Raw genomic sequence first — 16,477 nt, 5'->3', positions numbered from 1 at the left:
ATTCCCATGGGGATAGGAATGTTACTATTAGGTTGTTACCATTATTTTCCTGTGCCAGGATAACTCTTTTGGTTCTTAAATCAGACAAATAAACCTAAGTGCCTAGCCCATGGCCTGGTACATGGTAAATACAATAAATGATAATTTTCTTTTGGCTGAAGTAGGACTGTATTGTTGTTGCTTTAATCTGCACTTAGCAATAACCATCCACTATTAAGCTCTGAAATCTATGTCTCCCCTGCTTCCTCAAGAAGGAAATGAATAATGGTCAAATAACTGCTCGGCCTCAGGCAAGGAAGGAAAAAAAAATCACTACTGTTTCAAGGTAGAATGATAAATACCAAAAATTTTGAGATGCTCAACCAGCATGATACAGCACTCTCCTATTTTTCATCTTGCTGTAAGGTCCAAGGGAGTTAGTAGGACAGTGGGGGGTAGGGTCATAAAGGGGGACATAATACTATTTATTAAATGCTATTTTATATCAGGTGCTCTGTTGAGACCTGAGAGCACGGAGATGAATGTGACTCAAACCCTACCCTCCAGAAAGTCAGTCTAGCAAGGAGAGGCAGATATGTAAAGAAGTAAAACAGCTTTAACAAAAAAAAAATTTTTTTTTTTTTTTTTAGTTATACAGGCTATTGTTTGGGCATGAAGGAGGAAATGGTCAGTAATGGGAGTGAGCAAAAGTCAGAACAGCTTCAGAGGAATCGTGGGGATGAACCTAGGTCAGGAACAGCTTCAGAGTAAGTAATGTTTCAGCTGAGTTTTAAAGATATTTTCTCTAGGCCAACTAGGAGGGAACAGGTTCTTCCTGTTTGAAGGAAAGCCTGAAAGTATGAAACAGCTACACATTGTTCTGGGTGTTACGATCAAGAAGCAAGAGTTACAGCAATAATGATAACTAACATTTCTAATGTATAATAAGAACGGGGTACTGTATTAAATAAGTTACAGAGATGGGCTCAACAAAGAATAGTAGTCTCATTTTACAGGTAAGAAAAGTAAGGCTAATGGTTTAAGGCTCCTGTCTGAAGGCTACACATAAAAAGACAGTGAGTTTTAATGTAGGAAATTGACTACAGAGCCTGTTTCATCAAACTACAAATCTGCAGAGTGACACTATCAGATTTCATAAAAATTCCTTCTAGCAGCAATGGAGGGGATGGATAGGAGATGGAAAGCAGTAATCCTGTAATTAAGACAATGAATGAGGTTGTCTAAACTCTAAGGGGTACTGAGGATCAGCACTAGGCTGTGGGGACCCAGGCGGAATATCTGAGAGATATTTGGATAGATAGTGCGCAGGGCTTGGTGTCGTTAATTGTGGTCCTCTACTGGCGGCAGTGGACCCTTACCCTGGTTTGGGCTTAGAGGGCAAGGCGCGCAGGGATCCCGAATTAACTGAGGTGTTCGAGTTTGGTGTTCGAGCACGGATGCGATCAAGAGGGTGTGCCTCACTTTCCGACTCCAACTTTCTGCTGCGGTAAGTGGGATTGGTAGCTTCAGCACGGAAGGCTGCCCCCAACGCGGAAAAGCGCTGAGTCATTCCGGCTGGGTACTTGGGGTAGGGGCGGGGCTCGAGCTTGATCCCCCACCTCTTCTCTCCCCCTCCCGCACCTTCGACCCGCTCTTACTCTCGCGAGAGCCTGACAGGCTATAAAGGCAGCTCCGCGCGCTAACTTCGTGCGTCTTCTTCCTGACTGCTTTCGTTGTCTGTGTTTTGAGGCTGGTGAGTATGTGGGCAGCGCGGCCTTGGTGAGATGAAGCGCCCCACACCCCTCGGTTCGTCGCCTTTCCCTTTTTCCCTTCTTCCGGGCTCGCCCTGCTCAGTTGGGGATGCTGTGATCCGTGAGGCGGCCTGGCGAGGCTTGAGCACCCTGAGTAGTCAAGCGGTTTGCGCACCCTCACGTGGCTCCCCTCCCCCACCCCGCTCCCGTGGGTGCGGGCATCTTGGGTGAACCTCGACGCTAAATTCGGTCGAGTCTCCTTTTCCCGGGCAGAGGGCACTGATTGACTTGGCGAGGGGTCTGGTGGTGGTGGTGGTGGTGGGGTCTCCTCGATTAGTTTACTGCTGGGCGGTTCGAGAAGCTTCTAGAATGGACATGGAAACTCACTGGTCTTGGTGTCTGAGGCTACTCGTCCATTGTGTAGTAGGGGTAAAGCCTGTTCCCGGTCCTCCGGTCCTCCGGTCCTCCGGTCCTCCGGTCCTGGGCTGTGATTAGCTGCGGAGCTTTGGATACTAAGGTTCCCTTAACCTGTATTTATTTTTCCTGCAGAATGGGATTTGTAGTGATCCCACAATGCTCTCGGTAAAGACTGAACATTGTTTTCTGCTGGTGCTTTTCGAAGTGTTAGAGTGGGGGTGATGATGGGCGTGGCAGGAAGGTATCTGAAGTGGGGTTTTCACCAGGGTAGTTATGGTCAGATCCTCTGAGAAGGCCCACACGGGCTGGAAGTCCAGCAGCCTTTTCCCGGATTGGCTGGGCTTTAGTGGATGGGGACCACCTGGAAAAGCAGGTTTGGACGAGAAGGCCATTTATGTTAGGGGGTCACATCCTGTATTTGGTTGCCAAGTTTCAGTGTGCCTTACTGTTTTTGTTGCAATGAAAAGATTCTCATAGCGTTTTTTCTGGTTGCGATAGCACAAACCAAAAACTTTGGTACTTGAAAATTATCTTCTTGGGGCTTTCAAACCGATCGCGCTTACTGGGTTGAATCTTAAATCCTTGGCGTTGACCTGGGTGAATCCAGTGTAACATTGCTTTTTAGCAATAAAAATCGACTCTTGTTCTACTTATTGCCCCAGAATCTTGGCCCTGGGGTCAAAAACCCATTTTTGAAAGGATTTCTAGGGCTTAAATACAACACCTAAAGTTTTGAAATTGAACAGATGCCAGAATCGTGTTCTTGCCTCTTAAAAAGTGTTGGCTGGGGTGTGTGCTCTCAGGCAAATCTTTCTGAAGAATATCAAGTGTGCTTTCCACATTATGAAGGCAGTTGGAGGCGCAGTCAGGGAAAGGGCAACGTGATGGGCTTTTGGATGTCAGGCACTCTGGCCAGAGGCTCCAACCCCCCTCTCCGCTTCTGCATAATGAAAATAGAGGGGAGTGCCATTGCACAAATGATGGTTCAGAACAAGTAATAGGGGATACTTCAATTTATAAACAAATTACTGTTTTTAAATGAAAACAAAAGCTGATATTCCGAGATATATAATGTCTGGTTTTGTTTCAAAGGTTGGAAAGCTCAGCTCATGCTTCTTACTAAATGTAAAAGTGAATGTAGATATTCAGGACCATTGGACAAATCCTTTGTTCTACAGCTAAGTCTAAGTAGATGAAAGATGCTGTTTATCTGGAAAAAAGTTTGTTCCTAATTCATTTTCTTTTTTATCTTTTCTAGTTGATAGCAAGATGTCTTCAGGAAATGCTAAAATTGGGCATCCTGCCCCCAATTTTAAAGCCACAGCTGTTATGCCAGATGGTCAGTTCAGAGATATCAGTCTATCTGACTACAAAGGTAAAAGTAATTATATTAGGTTCATTAAAATGGAATTATTTTGTAATCTAGGGATGGCTTGTTTGATTTCTGTATCTCTGTCATTTGATTGTAAAATGATTTATATCACTTAGGATAAGGTCTTTAGAGTGGGAGATTGTTACCTTATCAACAGTTATCGCGGTAGTTATTCTAGGTCCGCACTGCTTTTGGAGGAGGCACTTCAGTATGCCTGGACATAGTAGCTCAGTTATCTTTTCAGTGCTCCTTAATTGCTATTGAAGATGGTCTCCCTATCTCATTGTAAGAGGCCTTCAATAATTTAAAGACTGAGTTTGTGTTTGGAGCTGTGACATTGCTCATTCAGTTTATGAAACGTGTGTTACAGTTACTGTATTATTAGGCAGAGGATTTAAGCACATTCCCTTGACTGTTTTGCCCCCAGTGAAGAGTTGATGTCATGGTTAAAACAGCTCTCCTTTCTATTAGAGCTTCATGCAGACCTTTGGCAAATTCTAATAAGGCTTTCCTTTACCTTGCGGTTGGGAGCAGTGGGGTCTTCTGGGACAATTGAGAATGTAGATTTTTTTAGAATGAAAATCTGAAACTCTGGTTTTAAGTGTACCTTTCTTAGTGATGTATTAATCAGTTCCTGGAGTCAGTTTTTGGGTAGAACATGTGACTGGCTGGGTTTCTTAACACATCACGAGTTGGTTGGAATGAGAGCAAGTTAGTGGGGCCCTATGGAGGGAAGCTTCTGGCAAACAGAGTAGCACTATAGGGAGGTGACCCTGGCCTAAGGGTAAAGGCAGGTGGTTTAGAAAGAGCTTCTCTCTGCCCTCCAGGGCTTGACCTTGTGAAGCTTCAAAGTACTTGTTAGGCAAAGCCCTGGAGAGGTTTATAGGAGTTTCCAGTGATTTTGGTTTTCAAAGCGAGTGTCAGAGCAGCAGCTTCTTTTGACTTTTAAATGTGTGGCTATCTGGAAATAAGTGAATATTTGGAATTGTTCTAATAGCTCAGCCCACTAAGTGTGACAGGCTACCTGGCCAGTTGAAGAGAGATCTCAATTGGTATTCTGAGTGACTTAAGGAAAATTCCAACTAGAAGTCCTGTTTCCTACCAAGGTATTTGGAACATTTGTTTTATAAAATTGTTCTTAGATCAGGCTTGTTAGGAACATGTTTATGGTGATTCAGGTGATCACTTAAGCCTTACCCATCCCATTTGCTGTGGTTCATTGTGGAAGAAGTGCCAAGGCTCTGACTTCCTTTTGTTGGTCTCACTGCATTGCAGAGAATCCAGTAATTTAGCTTCTTACTGGCCTTGGACCATCTAGTTGTTAACAGTGTCCTTGCTTTTCTTAGTTGGAGAACTTGGTGTTTTTGCTAATTTTAACTACCCAGAGAAGATAACATTAGAATGAACAGTGTTCTGTAGTTGACAGCTAATATGGAGGCAGAGAAGTAAAGCATGAAACTGGAAGGAATTTTTTTTCATGTGGGCCCTCCTGCAAGAGGTTCTGAAAGTAGCTGCTGGGAGACATTTATGTGTGAGCATCTTAGCATTTAGCAACTGTTGTCTGCCATCAACTTAAAAAGACCTGTTTTTTCATAGGAAAATGTTTTAATTTTCCATTCTCTATAAAGCAATGTCTGTTTCAGAGGCTAACTTGGAGCTTTTTTTCCCCTCCCCCAGGAAAATATATTGTGTTCTTCTTTTACCCTCTTGACTTTACCTTTGTGTGCCCCACGGAGATCATTGCTTTCAGCGATAGGGCAGAAGAATTTAAGAAACTGAACTGCCAAGTGATTGGTGCTTCTGTGGATTCTCACTTCTGTCACCTGGCATGGTAAATCTCTTGGTCTATTTGGCATGTGGATTTTTTAACGAAACAACTGAGACTGGGAGGCTTTGGCAATAGACTTTCTCAAGTATTGGCTTCTGGCCCTTTGTGGAAGGAGTGCAGAGGCTCTGACTTCTTCCTTTTAATTTCTTATTACCTGGCAGCAGAGGAGCAGCCGCATGAGTTGTAGCTGAGTACACCTCGATGACCTGACTGTCCTCAGCAATTCACTTTACTGCTGGAAAAGTGAAGTTTTTTGGGGAATTGTGATTAGGAATGTTGGAAAGGGAGAAGGTGTAGATATAGTTAATGTATTTGCTACACAAGAGTTTGAATGAATGTGATTTGTATGTGTGCCTTTTGCTTGTAGGGTCAACACACCCAAGAAACAAGGAGGACTGGGACCCATGAACATTCCCTTGGTGTCAGACCCCAAGCGCACCATTGCTCAGGACTATGGGGTTTTAAAGGCCGATGAAGGCATCTCATTCAGGTATATACTTTCTCGGGGGCTGATACTCATCAGAAGAATAATCTGATTGGCTTTGAGGACCTTATATTTGGAGAAAAGTAGAGCCCTGATCTTTAGGGACTTCTTATTTCATTTTTTTTTTTGCCAGTTTTATTGAGAAATAATTAACATATATCACTGTATTAAGTTTAAGGTATACAGCATGGTAATCTCTCTTTTTTTTAACTTTTATTTTTCAATTTGAGTTGACATTCAGGATTATATTAGTTTCAGGTGTCATTTTTTATGCAGTGTCCTCCTCACTAAGGGCAAGGCCTGTGTAAGTCTCAAAGACCAGCCTATTTCCAATGCATCTCTGTTCTAACAATAGAGAATTTTTAAACTTGTAGTCTCTTCTTCAAGCCATCAATCTCTTCTTCCCAGGGGCCTCTTTATCATTGATGATAAAGGTATCCTTCGGCAAATCACCGTAAATGATCTCCCTGTTGGTCGCTCTGTGGATGAGACGCTGAGACTAGTTCAGGCCTTCCAGTTCACTGACAAACATGGGGAAGGTAAGCCAATCTGCCTGGCAACAGGACAGCAGAATGGTGGTAGAGTGGGGAAGATGGTAGGGACAAAGTCTGGCAAACAAAAAGGTGATTATGTCTCTTCAGGGAATTGGAAATCTGGATTATAGGGGGTTGGGTAATGAAAAAGCTTGGGGAGAATATAAAGGCTTTTGGTTCCAACTGCATATTCCCAGCCTCTGCTCTACTCATTAGAATCACTCACTGCTGCAGATTTAATAAGGAGTGTAGGAGGATCTCATAGGTGTATAAGGGAGAAATGAAAGGTTGAGAATCACATCTAGAGATAAAACATGTCATTCTTGACAAGTGTTTATTAGGAGAAGAATTAATCCCTGTAGTCCATATTTGTTTTATTGGGGTTTAAAAAAAAAAAAAAAAAGTAGTATATGACCAGTTCTGAAATTTAGAAAATAAAATAGGACTAAGACAACTTACCCAAAGACAATAGGCAGATATAGCGAATACATGTCTATCTTTTAAAAATGTATTCTGTTGTACAGTGTAATGGTTCTAGTTATAAGAATTTTTTAGTCACCAAATACCAAATTATATATGTTTAATATAAAACATTTTTTAAGGAGGAAAGGTTAGGGCAGTAGGGTGTCAGATGAAATATCAAGGTTCTTCATAGAAGTTTCAGGATCAAAGATATTTTTGTGAGTTTGACCTTTTAAAATCTAATTATGACTGAGCAGATTCAGCTTAAGGTTTTCATTTAGCATTAGAGTGTAGGCCCTTCTTTTCCTATTGCTCCAGCACTAGTACTTCTGTCTTTAAATATTCTCATTGAAGTGTTGTGATAAAGTACTGAAATAATGGATCCCAGCTTTTGAATTTGTTGGGCTGTAGCTTTTTTATTCTCCTTACCTTACCCCCTAAAATGTAGTTGTTGCTGGAATGGGACAACCTTATCCCAACCAAGAGTTTAGTTTTAAGGACTCAGCTCCTGAGGCTGCAGGTGCTGGGTATGTGGGGGAAGAGGATCTTGGAAGCCTCCCCTTCCCTCCCTCCCCCGCCCCAAGCTTAATGTAATTGAGGACAAGATAGTTGTGATTAAGTTGATAGCAGATCAAGGGCACGGGTGAATTTGGACAAATTGCTTACTGCATTTCATTTTTTTTCTTTAGAAGTAGTTCAAACTAGCTTTCTAAGGCCCATTCAGCTCTGATCTTATGATTTAAAGAAGATGGAAGTTGTTAGTCTAAATTAGTGGTGTCTAAGGGACACCAAAGTTGCTACCTTGGTTAGAGTAGAGGTCTAATAGAAATCATTGAGCACCGATACCAGAAGGCACCATTGCAGAAGCTTGTATTGGGAATGGATTGAAGGAGCAGAGAGCTGCTGAGACTGCCCCCTGGTGAAGGATGAAGTTCACAAAGACAGGAGAGTTGGCAAAATTTGCCTGTTACTGGATTTTCCAGTGAAGGGCCTTGCGTATATACTAGACTAATGAACCCTAGCTTTCATGACTGTGAAGCTTGCTGCTTCAGATTCTTGGTGTTTGCTGCTTCCCATTCAATTAGAATGGGCATAGATTTCTGGCTTATAATAAGATAGTTACCATCTGAGAGCCTGTGAATACCTAAGTACTCAATGTGGGGGGAATATTACATGTATTTATTTAACAAGTAACCCTGTTTATTTTTTTCAGGTGTAAAACATAATTTGTATTTGTATTTGCTCCATTCCTATTTTTATTTTTATTTTTAAAAAATTTTTATTGTGACATTGGTAAACGAAATCCAGTAAGTTTCAGGTGCACAATTCAACAGTAAGGCATATAAAATGCATTGTGTGTTCGCTGCTCATAGTTAGATTTGTCATCACATATTTGACCCCTTTCACCCCATCTACCTACCCTCTCCCTCCCTTACGCTCTGGTAACCACTAGTCTATTGTCCATGTCCATGAGTCTGTTTACACTTCATAACTATTTTCAAGGACCAATAAACTACTTTAAACACAGTACTTACAGTAAATGTTGGAATCCAAATTAAAAGCCTTCCTTTTCTTAGGTAATTAAAATGTTGAAAAAGCCCTGTTTAGGGTCTTCTGTGTTGGGGCCTTCTGTGTTGGGGAAGTTGTCTTTAACTGAGATTACCGTGACTGGTGTCATTTTCTCCTTGGAGAGTCATGGTACTTAAGCACTTGGGAGCTGGTTTATGTGGGACTCAAGTCAGTTTTGCTGGACTCCATGTTGATTTTGAAAAACCAACACTGTTGGATATGAGTGAAACATCCAAGTGTGGATCTTCCTGTCCTGTCACTAATTACTGATGTGGTCTTAAGTGCCATGAGGTTTTAGTGCCTAAGAGACTAAGTTGGCATGGTCTTTCTTTTCTGGTTTCTTATTCTTTCTTTGTGTCATTATCATTAGGCTGTTTTTTCTAAATTTTATATATTCTTTCTAGACAATATTTTTGGTTTCCTGCTAGCACCTACTGCCAAACTTTGGCTCTCTTTGGCGTGGTCTTTGCTTTCATGCTGCTCTTTGTTCTCTGCAGCTTGTTTTGCTTAGGACCTGTGTTTTAACCCCTTGGTGCCACTAAACAATAACTGTTAACAATCAAATGAGGATTTCAGGAAAGTAATAGCAGCTGGATCTGCCATTTAGCACTTGTTCCATCCATACCTTGTTCCCTGAGAGCTGGATTGAGGCTATGACATCCTTGAACTAAAAGGTAAAAGGGTCTTCTCCTCTCACTTTGCTGCTCCGTTCCTGGACTTTAACAACTACATCTCTTAGAAGACAAACAGTAAACAGAAGTGGAAAATAGCAATTGGTCCCCTTGCCTCACTTTCCTCAGGTTAGCGCAAGGAGCATTGTTAGCTCAGGATTGTAGGAAAACGTTGAAGGCTATGCTTTCTGCATGTGTGTGAAAGATTCAAACTCAGATCTTTTGCTTATCAAGGGCTAAAAGGCAGACTGAGTGAAACATGCAGGGGCCTTCTGTGGACATCCTGTCCCTTTGTATTTCAGACTATTCAGTTTGGCAGAGTTAAAGAACACTGAGGAAGAAGAAAACAGCTTAGTGTTACAGGTTTACACAGTCCTGGCCTTGTCATTTATTTAGCTTTTTTTCTTAAGTATGGGGACAAATCAGAATTTAAGTTTTTTAAAATCAATTTTTATTGTGATTTTATATATACAACATAATTTGCCACTTTAAGTGTACAGTTTAGTGGTATTAATTACAGTCTGTGTTGTACATCCATTACCACTATTTCCTTAACTTTTTCATTACCCCAAATAGGCTGTAACCATTAAGCAGTAACTCCCCATTCCCCTCTCCTAGCCCTTGGTCACTGTATTTTGTGTCTATGAATTTGGCTATTCTAGACATTTCATATAATTGAAATCATGAAATATCTGTCAATTTGTGCCTGGTTTCTTTAGCATATTGTCAGGGTTCATCTGTTTTGTAGCATATACCAGAACCTCATTCTTTATTAAGGCTGAATAATTATTCCAGTGTGTATATACTACATTTTGTGTATCCATCCATATCTGGGATACAGGGTTGTTTTCTACCTTTTGGCTGTTGTGACTTAAACTGCGAGAAGTGAACAGATGTCTGAGTCCTTGTTTTTAGTTATTTTGGGTATATGCATAGAAGTGGAATTGCTGGGTCATGTGGTAATTCTCTTAAGCTTGAGGAATTGCCAAACTTTTCCATTGCAGCTGCACCATTTTACGTTACTACCAGCATATACCAAGGGTTTTCCACATCCTTACCGACAACCTTTAAAAAAAAATTTTATACTGTAAACTACCCTAGTGGATGTGGTATCTAATTGTGGTTTTGATTTGCATTTCTCTAATGACTGGTGATGCTAAGTACATTTTCATGTGCTTATTGATCACTTGTGTATCTTTGGGAAATATCTATTAAATCCTTTGCCCATTTTTGAATTGAGTTGTCTCTTTGTTCTCAAGTTGTGGGAATTCTTTATATATTTTAATCCCTTATCAGATATGATTCATAAATATTTTCTCCTGTGAGTTGTCTTTACTCTCAAGTGTCTTTGATGTATAAAAGTTCTTAATTTTAATTATCTTTTTTTTAATTGTTTTTGTGCTTTCAACATTATATCCAAGAATACATTTCCAAATCCAAGGTTATAGAGTTTTAACTCCGTTTTCTCTAGGGTTTATGGTTTTAGTTCCTAAATTTAGGTCATTGTACCGTTTTCGAGTTAATTTTCTGTAAGTTGGGGTCCAGTTTCATTCTTTTGCATGTGGAAATCCAGCTGTCTTAGCACCATTTTTTGAAGAGCATTTAACCTTATTTAAAAAAAAGATGTATTTGAAGCATACATATAATTATAGAGAGCATGAATACTCATTTACCTAAGATGTACTATTAACAAATCTTGCCATACATGCTTTAGATAGATTTTTAGAACAAAGCATATGATTGAAGCTGTTGGTTAATTTCTTTAAATTTCAGGTGCTATATGAATAAATTAGATATAATAGTATTAGGGCTGTGGTAAGGATTAAATTGCTTATTGTTAACCTTGCACTAAAAGGCTTAGTGATCTTAGACATACTATGAATTAAGCTTTCTGATGCCTGAAAGTTCAGGCTCTATAGGGCTCAGATTTGGTTTTGAGGCATCCATTTGTCTATGGGAGGAGGGTGGAGTTCACCATTGAGCAGGTTATTAATTAGTGATACCTTTCTCTTGCAGTGTGCCCAGCTGGCTGGAAGCCTGGCAGTGATACCATCAAGCCTGATGTCCAGAAGAGCAAAGAGTATTTCTCTAAGCAGAAATGAGTGCTGGGCCGTTTTAGGATCAGGCTGCAGTAGACAGTCATGAGAACAAAACTTCTCTTGTACTATTGTCATGTTTAAAACACAAGATCTTAGACTTAGCTCAGATGTGGTATGGGACAGGACTGGCCTTTCCTGCAAGGGTTGGGGAGGCCAGCCTTTCTTCTTAGGGAAATGGCCTGAACTTTGCTATGGGGCAGGCCAACAGATGTGTATAGTAGTGGGGCATTACTTTTGACCTTTTGTAGTTTCTATTAAACTGGAACTGAGACCTTGTTGTTTCTTCATTTTAGGGGTCCTTTGAATTTACTCTGCTTTCCTTCCTTAGGGGAAAATGAGGAGAGCTGCCTTAGAATCAAGAAATAGAGGGGAAATGCAAGTAGACATGGGTGATGGAACTGAACCAGGGTGTTATCTGGGAAGAAGAGCAAGACCTGCTATAGTGTTGGCCAAGGCTATGTTGTAGGTTAAGGCCCCAGCGACATTGATCACTTGGGCATTTATCCTTTACACTGTTGGAAAGGCTGCTCAGAGCCTGAAGCTTGGCTTCTCATAAAAGCCTTGATACTGGCTCTAAATGGTCAGAATTAGAGGAGGCTCTGTACCTTTGGAACTGATAGGGGGAGGGGGAAACAAAAACAGGGCAGGTGTTTGTAGGGTAGGGCTTTTGGTATCAGCCACAGGGTTGAGTACTTCTCTGCTTCCTTGGGTTCTTGCCTTGATTTGAGGGTAGTCCTTATTTGGTCCTCATTCATCATATTGTCCTGTGGGATGTAGGCTGGGGTAGGGGTGGGGAATTGGGTTCTGCCTGGATCCTTAAAGGTAGGGCAGATTCAGAAATGAAGCTCCTTCAGTGTATCAGTGCCCTTTTAGACACTTGTCTTTATCAGCTACCCCAGCCTATGTATCCCTTGAGCATTCAGACAGACCTGTCAGCAGCAGTACAGGACTCCCAGGATGTATGGCACTCAGTAACAGCTGACATTGTTTACTATGTTAGACACTTTCAGAAATGCTTTACATACATGTATTTAGTATTCACCCCACAACACTGAGGCATTAAACCATTACTAGGGGATGGTTTCCCCTTAGATCCTGTAACAAGTAGCATCTTTGAGCACTACAGAAAAATTTTAAGTCAGTAATTTCATATTCCAAAGAGAGTGGGGTTTCTAGATCTGGCTTGGTATTTTTTTTTCTTCTACTGAAATATACTTGACATATCAGTTGCCTTGGTCTTTGATCTCTTATTTTGACTAAGCTCTAAAGCCTTATCTTAATTGAAGATCTCTACTATAACTTACCAAAATATCTAAAATCTCTTGCCAAAGCCAAGTCCTAGCAAGTACCATTGTAAATAGGGATCCCACAGGGGAGGAAAGCTATCAAGGGCCAGGGGATTCAGGTGGTGAGACCGTGGGGCTGAGCCAGTCCCTAGCTCTGCTGGGATTCTGAGGCTTCTTGGGTATGAGTGTGGTAAAGAGAAGCTCGGGGGATGCAGAGCTAGGCTTCTCTGAGGATTGGTCCAAGCCTAACAAGGCCAAGCGTTGGGCAGGTGGAGTGGAAAAATAGGCCTTCTGCTCTTCAGAGTAGCGTTCCTGGGGTGTTATAACATCCCGGTAAGTCCAGTCACGCCAATGGAAATTGAAACCTTCAAGCAGGGTGATTCGGTCAGTTCTTGCTGGTACACAGTCAAGGGGTTTAGTGGGTTGCAGATCTGGCACCTCTGTTCCTGGAAGCAGTACCACCCCACGGATTGCAAACCAGCCCCCAAATCGAGGATGTATGCATACACCTGATATGTGCTGGAGAGAGGGTAAAGAAAAGCAAGGTCATGGATCTCACTGGCACCAAGTTCACCTACCATCACTGCAAACTAGGCTTGTTCACTTATTGGTACTTGACTGACTCCATATGTGAGCCTCTTGTGGCTAGGTTTCCTCATTCCTTCTGGGCAACCCTTTTCATGAATTCACTCTGGCCATAAGGGTTTCTTAAGTTGAGTCTCAACTTCCAGTCTCACCATCTAATCTCTGCTCTGCCCCCTCCATCCTGTAACGGTTTTATGAACAGACTGGGTTCTCTGACCTGATGTGACCCCAGGTAGACTCTAGAAAGCATGTGGGGCAGGACAAACCTTTGTCCTGGATTGTGTCTACAAACTCCTTGACCTATGGGAGGTGGAGGAATGTGGGACCTAGTATCTTGAGGGGCCTTCACCATTTTCTCTTTATCTGTAGTCATTCACACTTGCCCTCTGACCTGGGTCCCCCAAGGATCAGCCTCCACATCCTGTCGTTGGTAGTAGTAAGCAGCCCCTGCCACATGGGCTGCTGTCTGGGCCAGAATCTTGGGGCGCCGGTTGGGGTGTACTTCATAGTCAGCGATGACTTCCATCTGTAGCTCTGGGAGGGTCTGGGATAGAGGACAAAATGGATGCTGCTTTCAGCATAAGAGGAATCTTGACCTTGTCCTAGAGAACCCTAATTTGTGTTAAAGTGGTCCTGTCCTTAGAAGTCACATTTGAAGGGAAAACATGACCTTAAACTTGGGGTGGGGGACTTCAGTGTGACAAAAATTATATTCTGTCCCGGAGGACCCATGTTTGAAGGGAAATACAGTTTTGCTCAGAAACATCCATTTTGAAGGATGACTTGGCTCTCCCCTCCGCAGTCCCAGTGTGGAGTAAGATGGCTCAGCTTTGTGGGGAGCGGGGGAGAGAGGAGGGAGGGCGGAGAGAGAGAGGGAGAGTGTGAGTGTATGAGTGAGTGCGAGTGAGTGAGTGAGTGTGTGAGTGTGTGTGTGGTGCCAGAATATTTTGTCTTCAAATGGCCCCAAAGTCAGCATAAAGCTTCCAGGTCTAGGGTAAAGACAGGTTGGAGATGCCTGGGGGATGTTGGGCTTATTCTTATTTCACTTGGAGGCCAAGGGAAGTCTGGTTTGAGGTTCAGATAGTTGCCCATCAGTGTAGGGTGAATGAGATTGATGTCAGATCTGGGGACTACTAGAGGAAGGTGGCCAGACCTGGGTTGAGAAGGCAGAATGGGGAGAGGTCACAATGTCAGGCTGGCTTTAGGATATCATCCAACCTGGAAAGTGGCTCCTGGCTCTAGGTAGGTCTAGATCCTGCACTGAGCTTGGAGGAGCTGGAAGCAGTTGTGGGTTTGGAAGCTGGTGGGTTATATGAGCCTTGCTCACCTCTCTAATGCGGCTTAGGTGGTAGGCCACACACTGGTCTACAGGGTCAGTCAGTGGTTGGAGGTGGCAGCTCTGCAGGAAGGGCTTGAGGGCCTGATCAAACATGGCAGGTGTGCTGAGTACCAGGAAGGCCAGGGTGGGTCCTGGTAGAGGCAGGTGGAAGGTCGGAGGCAGGAGTGCATTGTACCATGCCACCTGGAATAGAGAAAATTCATACCTTAGCCTGGCATTCAAGGCCTCATGTATCTCACCCCAGCCTCCATCTCATTAATTCAATCATTGAATTTCTACTGATGCTGTGTGATGTGTGTTTATGGGGGATTTGTCTGCATTTGACAGTTTAGAGAAGCAGAGAACTCATGGACAAAAATTGATTGTACTGTGATTAGTGCAATGACGGGGCTAGATAAAAGTCTTCTTAAATTAGAAAAGGCTTCTTGGATGCTGAGTCTTTAAGGCTAGGAAGGAAGCTGAGAGGCTGATGTGAGGAGGGAGAAGCTGGTGTGTATTCTAAATAGCGGTGACAGCACAAAGACAGGCAAAAAGTACAGGGTATATCTGGAGAATAGAAAATTATCTGATAGAAGTGAAGGGTGTGTAGAAGGGAGCAAGGGGAGAGAAGGCTGGAGAGATCAGTAGGAGTAAGATTGTGACTGGCCTTGAATACCAATTTAAGGAATATGGGTCTAATTTGGTGATAATGCAGGGCCATTTAAGATGTAAACTGACATGATCAGTTTTAGATCAATCTGGCTGCAGTGTGGAGGATGGATAGGAGGCGAATGACAGCAAGGAGGTTATTGCAGTAACTCAAATGAGAAACAGTGGCCTGGACCAGAGCATAGATGGGTTGGATGGAAAGGAATGGATCTGGCAGATTCAGGAGACGGATTCCTAAAGGTTTTGGTGGCTGATTGAATGTGGGGGTAGGGAGGTTGAGAGAAGTAGGAGCCTAGAATGACTGGCAGGGCTGCAGATGGCTGTTTAGTACAATGGCTCCAACTACCCAAGCTTACCTGACCCACCAGGTAGGCGTCCTTACTCTCCCCCATACTTGTTATCCACCACCTCCATACCTGTACTCAAGCTGTTCTTGATATTTGGCATGTACATAACCCTGCTTCCTTCCAATCTATCTTTTCATATAAAGCTCCAAGTCCATTTTTTTTCCCCTGGGAAGTCCTCTCAAACTAGATCCAACCTACTTCTCCCAGCACTGCTATGGGCCATTCAGTGGAAGGGGTGGGAATAGGCGGTCTGTCTTTTAAGCATCAGTCAAAAGGCTCAAGCTGAACTTTAGCTTTGTATCCAAGTATACAGCTCGGTGCAGGGGGCAACGGATAAGGAGGAAATGGGCTTATGTAAACAAGGGTAGGTGGTGGTGCCAGACTTCTCTGTCAATAGGGTGCAGTTTCTATACTCAGCCCAAGGCTGGTGATTGGCAACCACCATGAATTATCCTTGTTGGTGGATGAAACAAACCAGGCAATTATTTGCTTGTTCGACACCAGGGATACCCTTTTCTCCTTAGATGACATAAATCCTAGCCATGCAAACCTTCCAGGTCTTGCCCTTTACTAATTGAGCTTCCAAAGTGACTCTGGCCCCACGGGTCCCTTTCTTCCTGCAAATTATGTAGGTCACAGAACCACAAGGTTACTGGATCATATGGTGTCTCCTATTCATCAAACCGGCATTAGATGCGGGTAAAAGGACACGTGCGCCAGCTCCTCTAACCCAAGCCCCAGTTGACACTCTTTCCCGGTAGTTCAGACGGACATGGGGATAGAGGAACTCGGGAAAGATCACGAGGCTTCCGGGCCTCACGCCTGTAGCACCGAGGCCAATCATACACCTCATCCTAGCAGCGAAGGAGAGAGAAACCAACCTGGAAAGGGTAAACCTCGAACCCAAAAGGGCACAACGTGTCTTCAATCTTCTGTTTCAGCTCTGCGACTTGCGGCTCCATACTGCACGCTACGCGCTGAGCTTGGTGGGGAATGGAGTCTCAGGGGTAACATGGACCGTTAAGTTTCAAGGTAGCTTGGACTTCATTTCCCAAGAACTTCTGGGCTCAGCAGCGAAACGTCTTTGACTCTGCGCGATGCATCTTG

At 43.0% G+C, this 16,477-nt stretch overlaps 2 protein-coding genes across 3 annotated transcripts; one reads left to right on the top strand and one right to left on the bottom strand.

Moving 5' to 3' along the window:
- The first annotated feature begins 1,591 nt into the window (after nt 1–1,591).
- Nucleotides 1,592–11,436, top strand: PRDX1 (peroxiredoxin 1). Its single transcript, XM_011367591.2, has 6 exons — nt 1,592–1,732; nt 3,406–3,522; nt 5,197–5,350; nt 5,715–5,837; nt 6,240–6,370; nt 11,083–11,436. The coding sequence occupies exons 2-6, from the start codon at nt 3,417–3,419 to the stop codon at nt 11,166–11,168; spliced, it is 600 nt and encodes a 199-aa protein (XP_011365893.1). The 5' UTR covers nt 1,592–1,732; nt 3,406–3,416; the 3' UTR covers nt 11,169–11,436.
- A 285-nt stretch (nt 11,437–11,721) lies between these two features.
- Nucleotides 11,722–16,476, bottom strand: MMACHC (methylmalonic aciduria (cobalamin deficiency) cblC type, with homocystinuria). Of its 2 annotated transcripts, none has more exons than XM_011367592.2 (4): nt 16,252–16,476; nt 14,364–14,558; nt 13,428–13,580; nt 11,722–12,970 (listed from the first exon to the last, which is right to left on the bottom strand). In XM_011367592.2, exons 1-4 carry the CDS (start codon nt 16,330–16,332, stop codon nt 12,551–12,553), a joined length of 849 nt encoding a protein of 282 aa, XP_011365894.1. In that variant the 5' UTR covers nt 16,333–16,476; the 3' UTR covers nt 11,722–12,550. The 2 variants fall into 2 exon arrangements, with proteins under 2 accessions (XP_011365894.1, XP_023390722.1); XM_023534954.1 differs by having other exon boundaries at nt 14,364–14,564; nt 16,259–16,359.
- Nucleotide 16,477: the final 1 nt, after the last annotated feature.

This window comes from Pteropus vampyrus, unplaced genomic scaffold, assembly GCF_000151845.1.
Source record: "Pteropus vampyrus isolate Shadow unplaced genomic scaffold, Pvam_2.0 Scaffold135, whole genome shotgun sequence".
NCBI lineage: Eukaryota > Metazoa > Chordata > Mammalia > Chiroptera > Pteropodidae > Pteropus > Pteropus vampyrus.
This window is presented reverse-complemented; position numbering and strand designations above follow the sequence as displayed.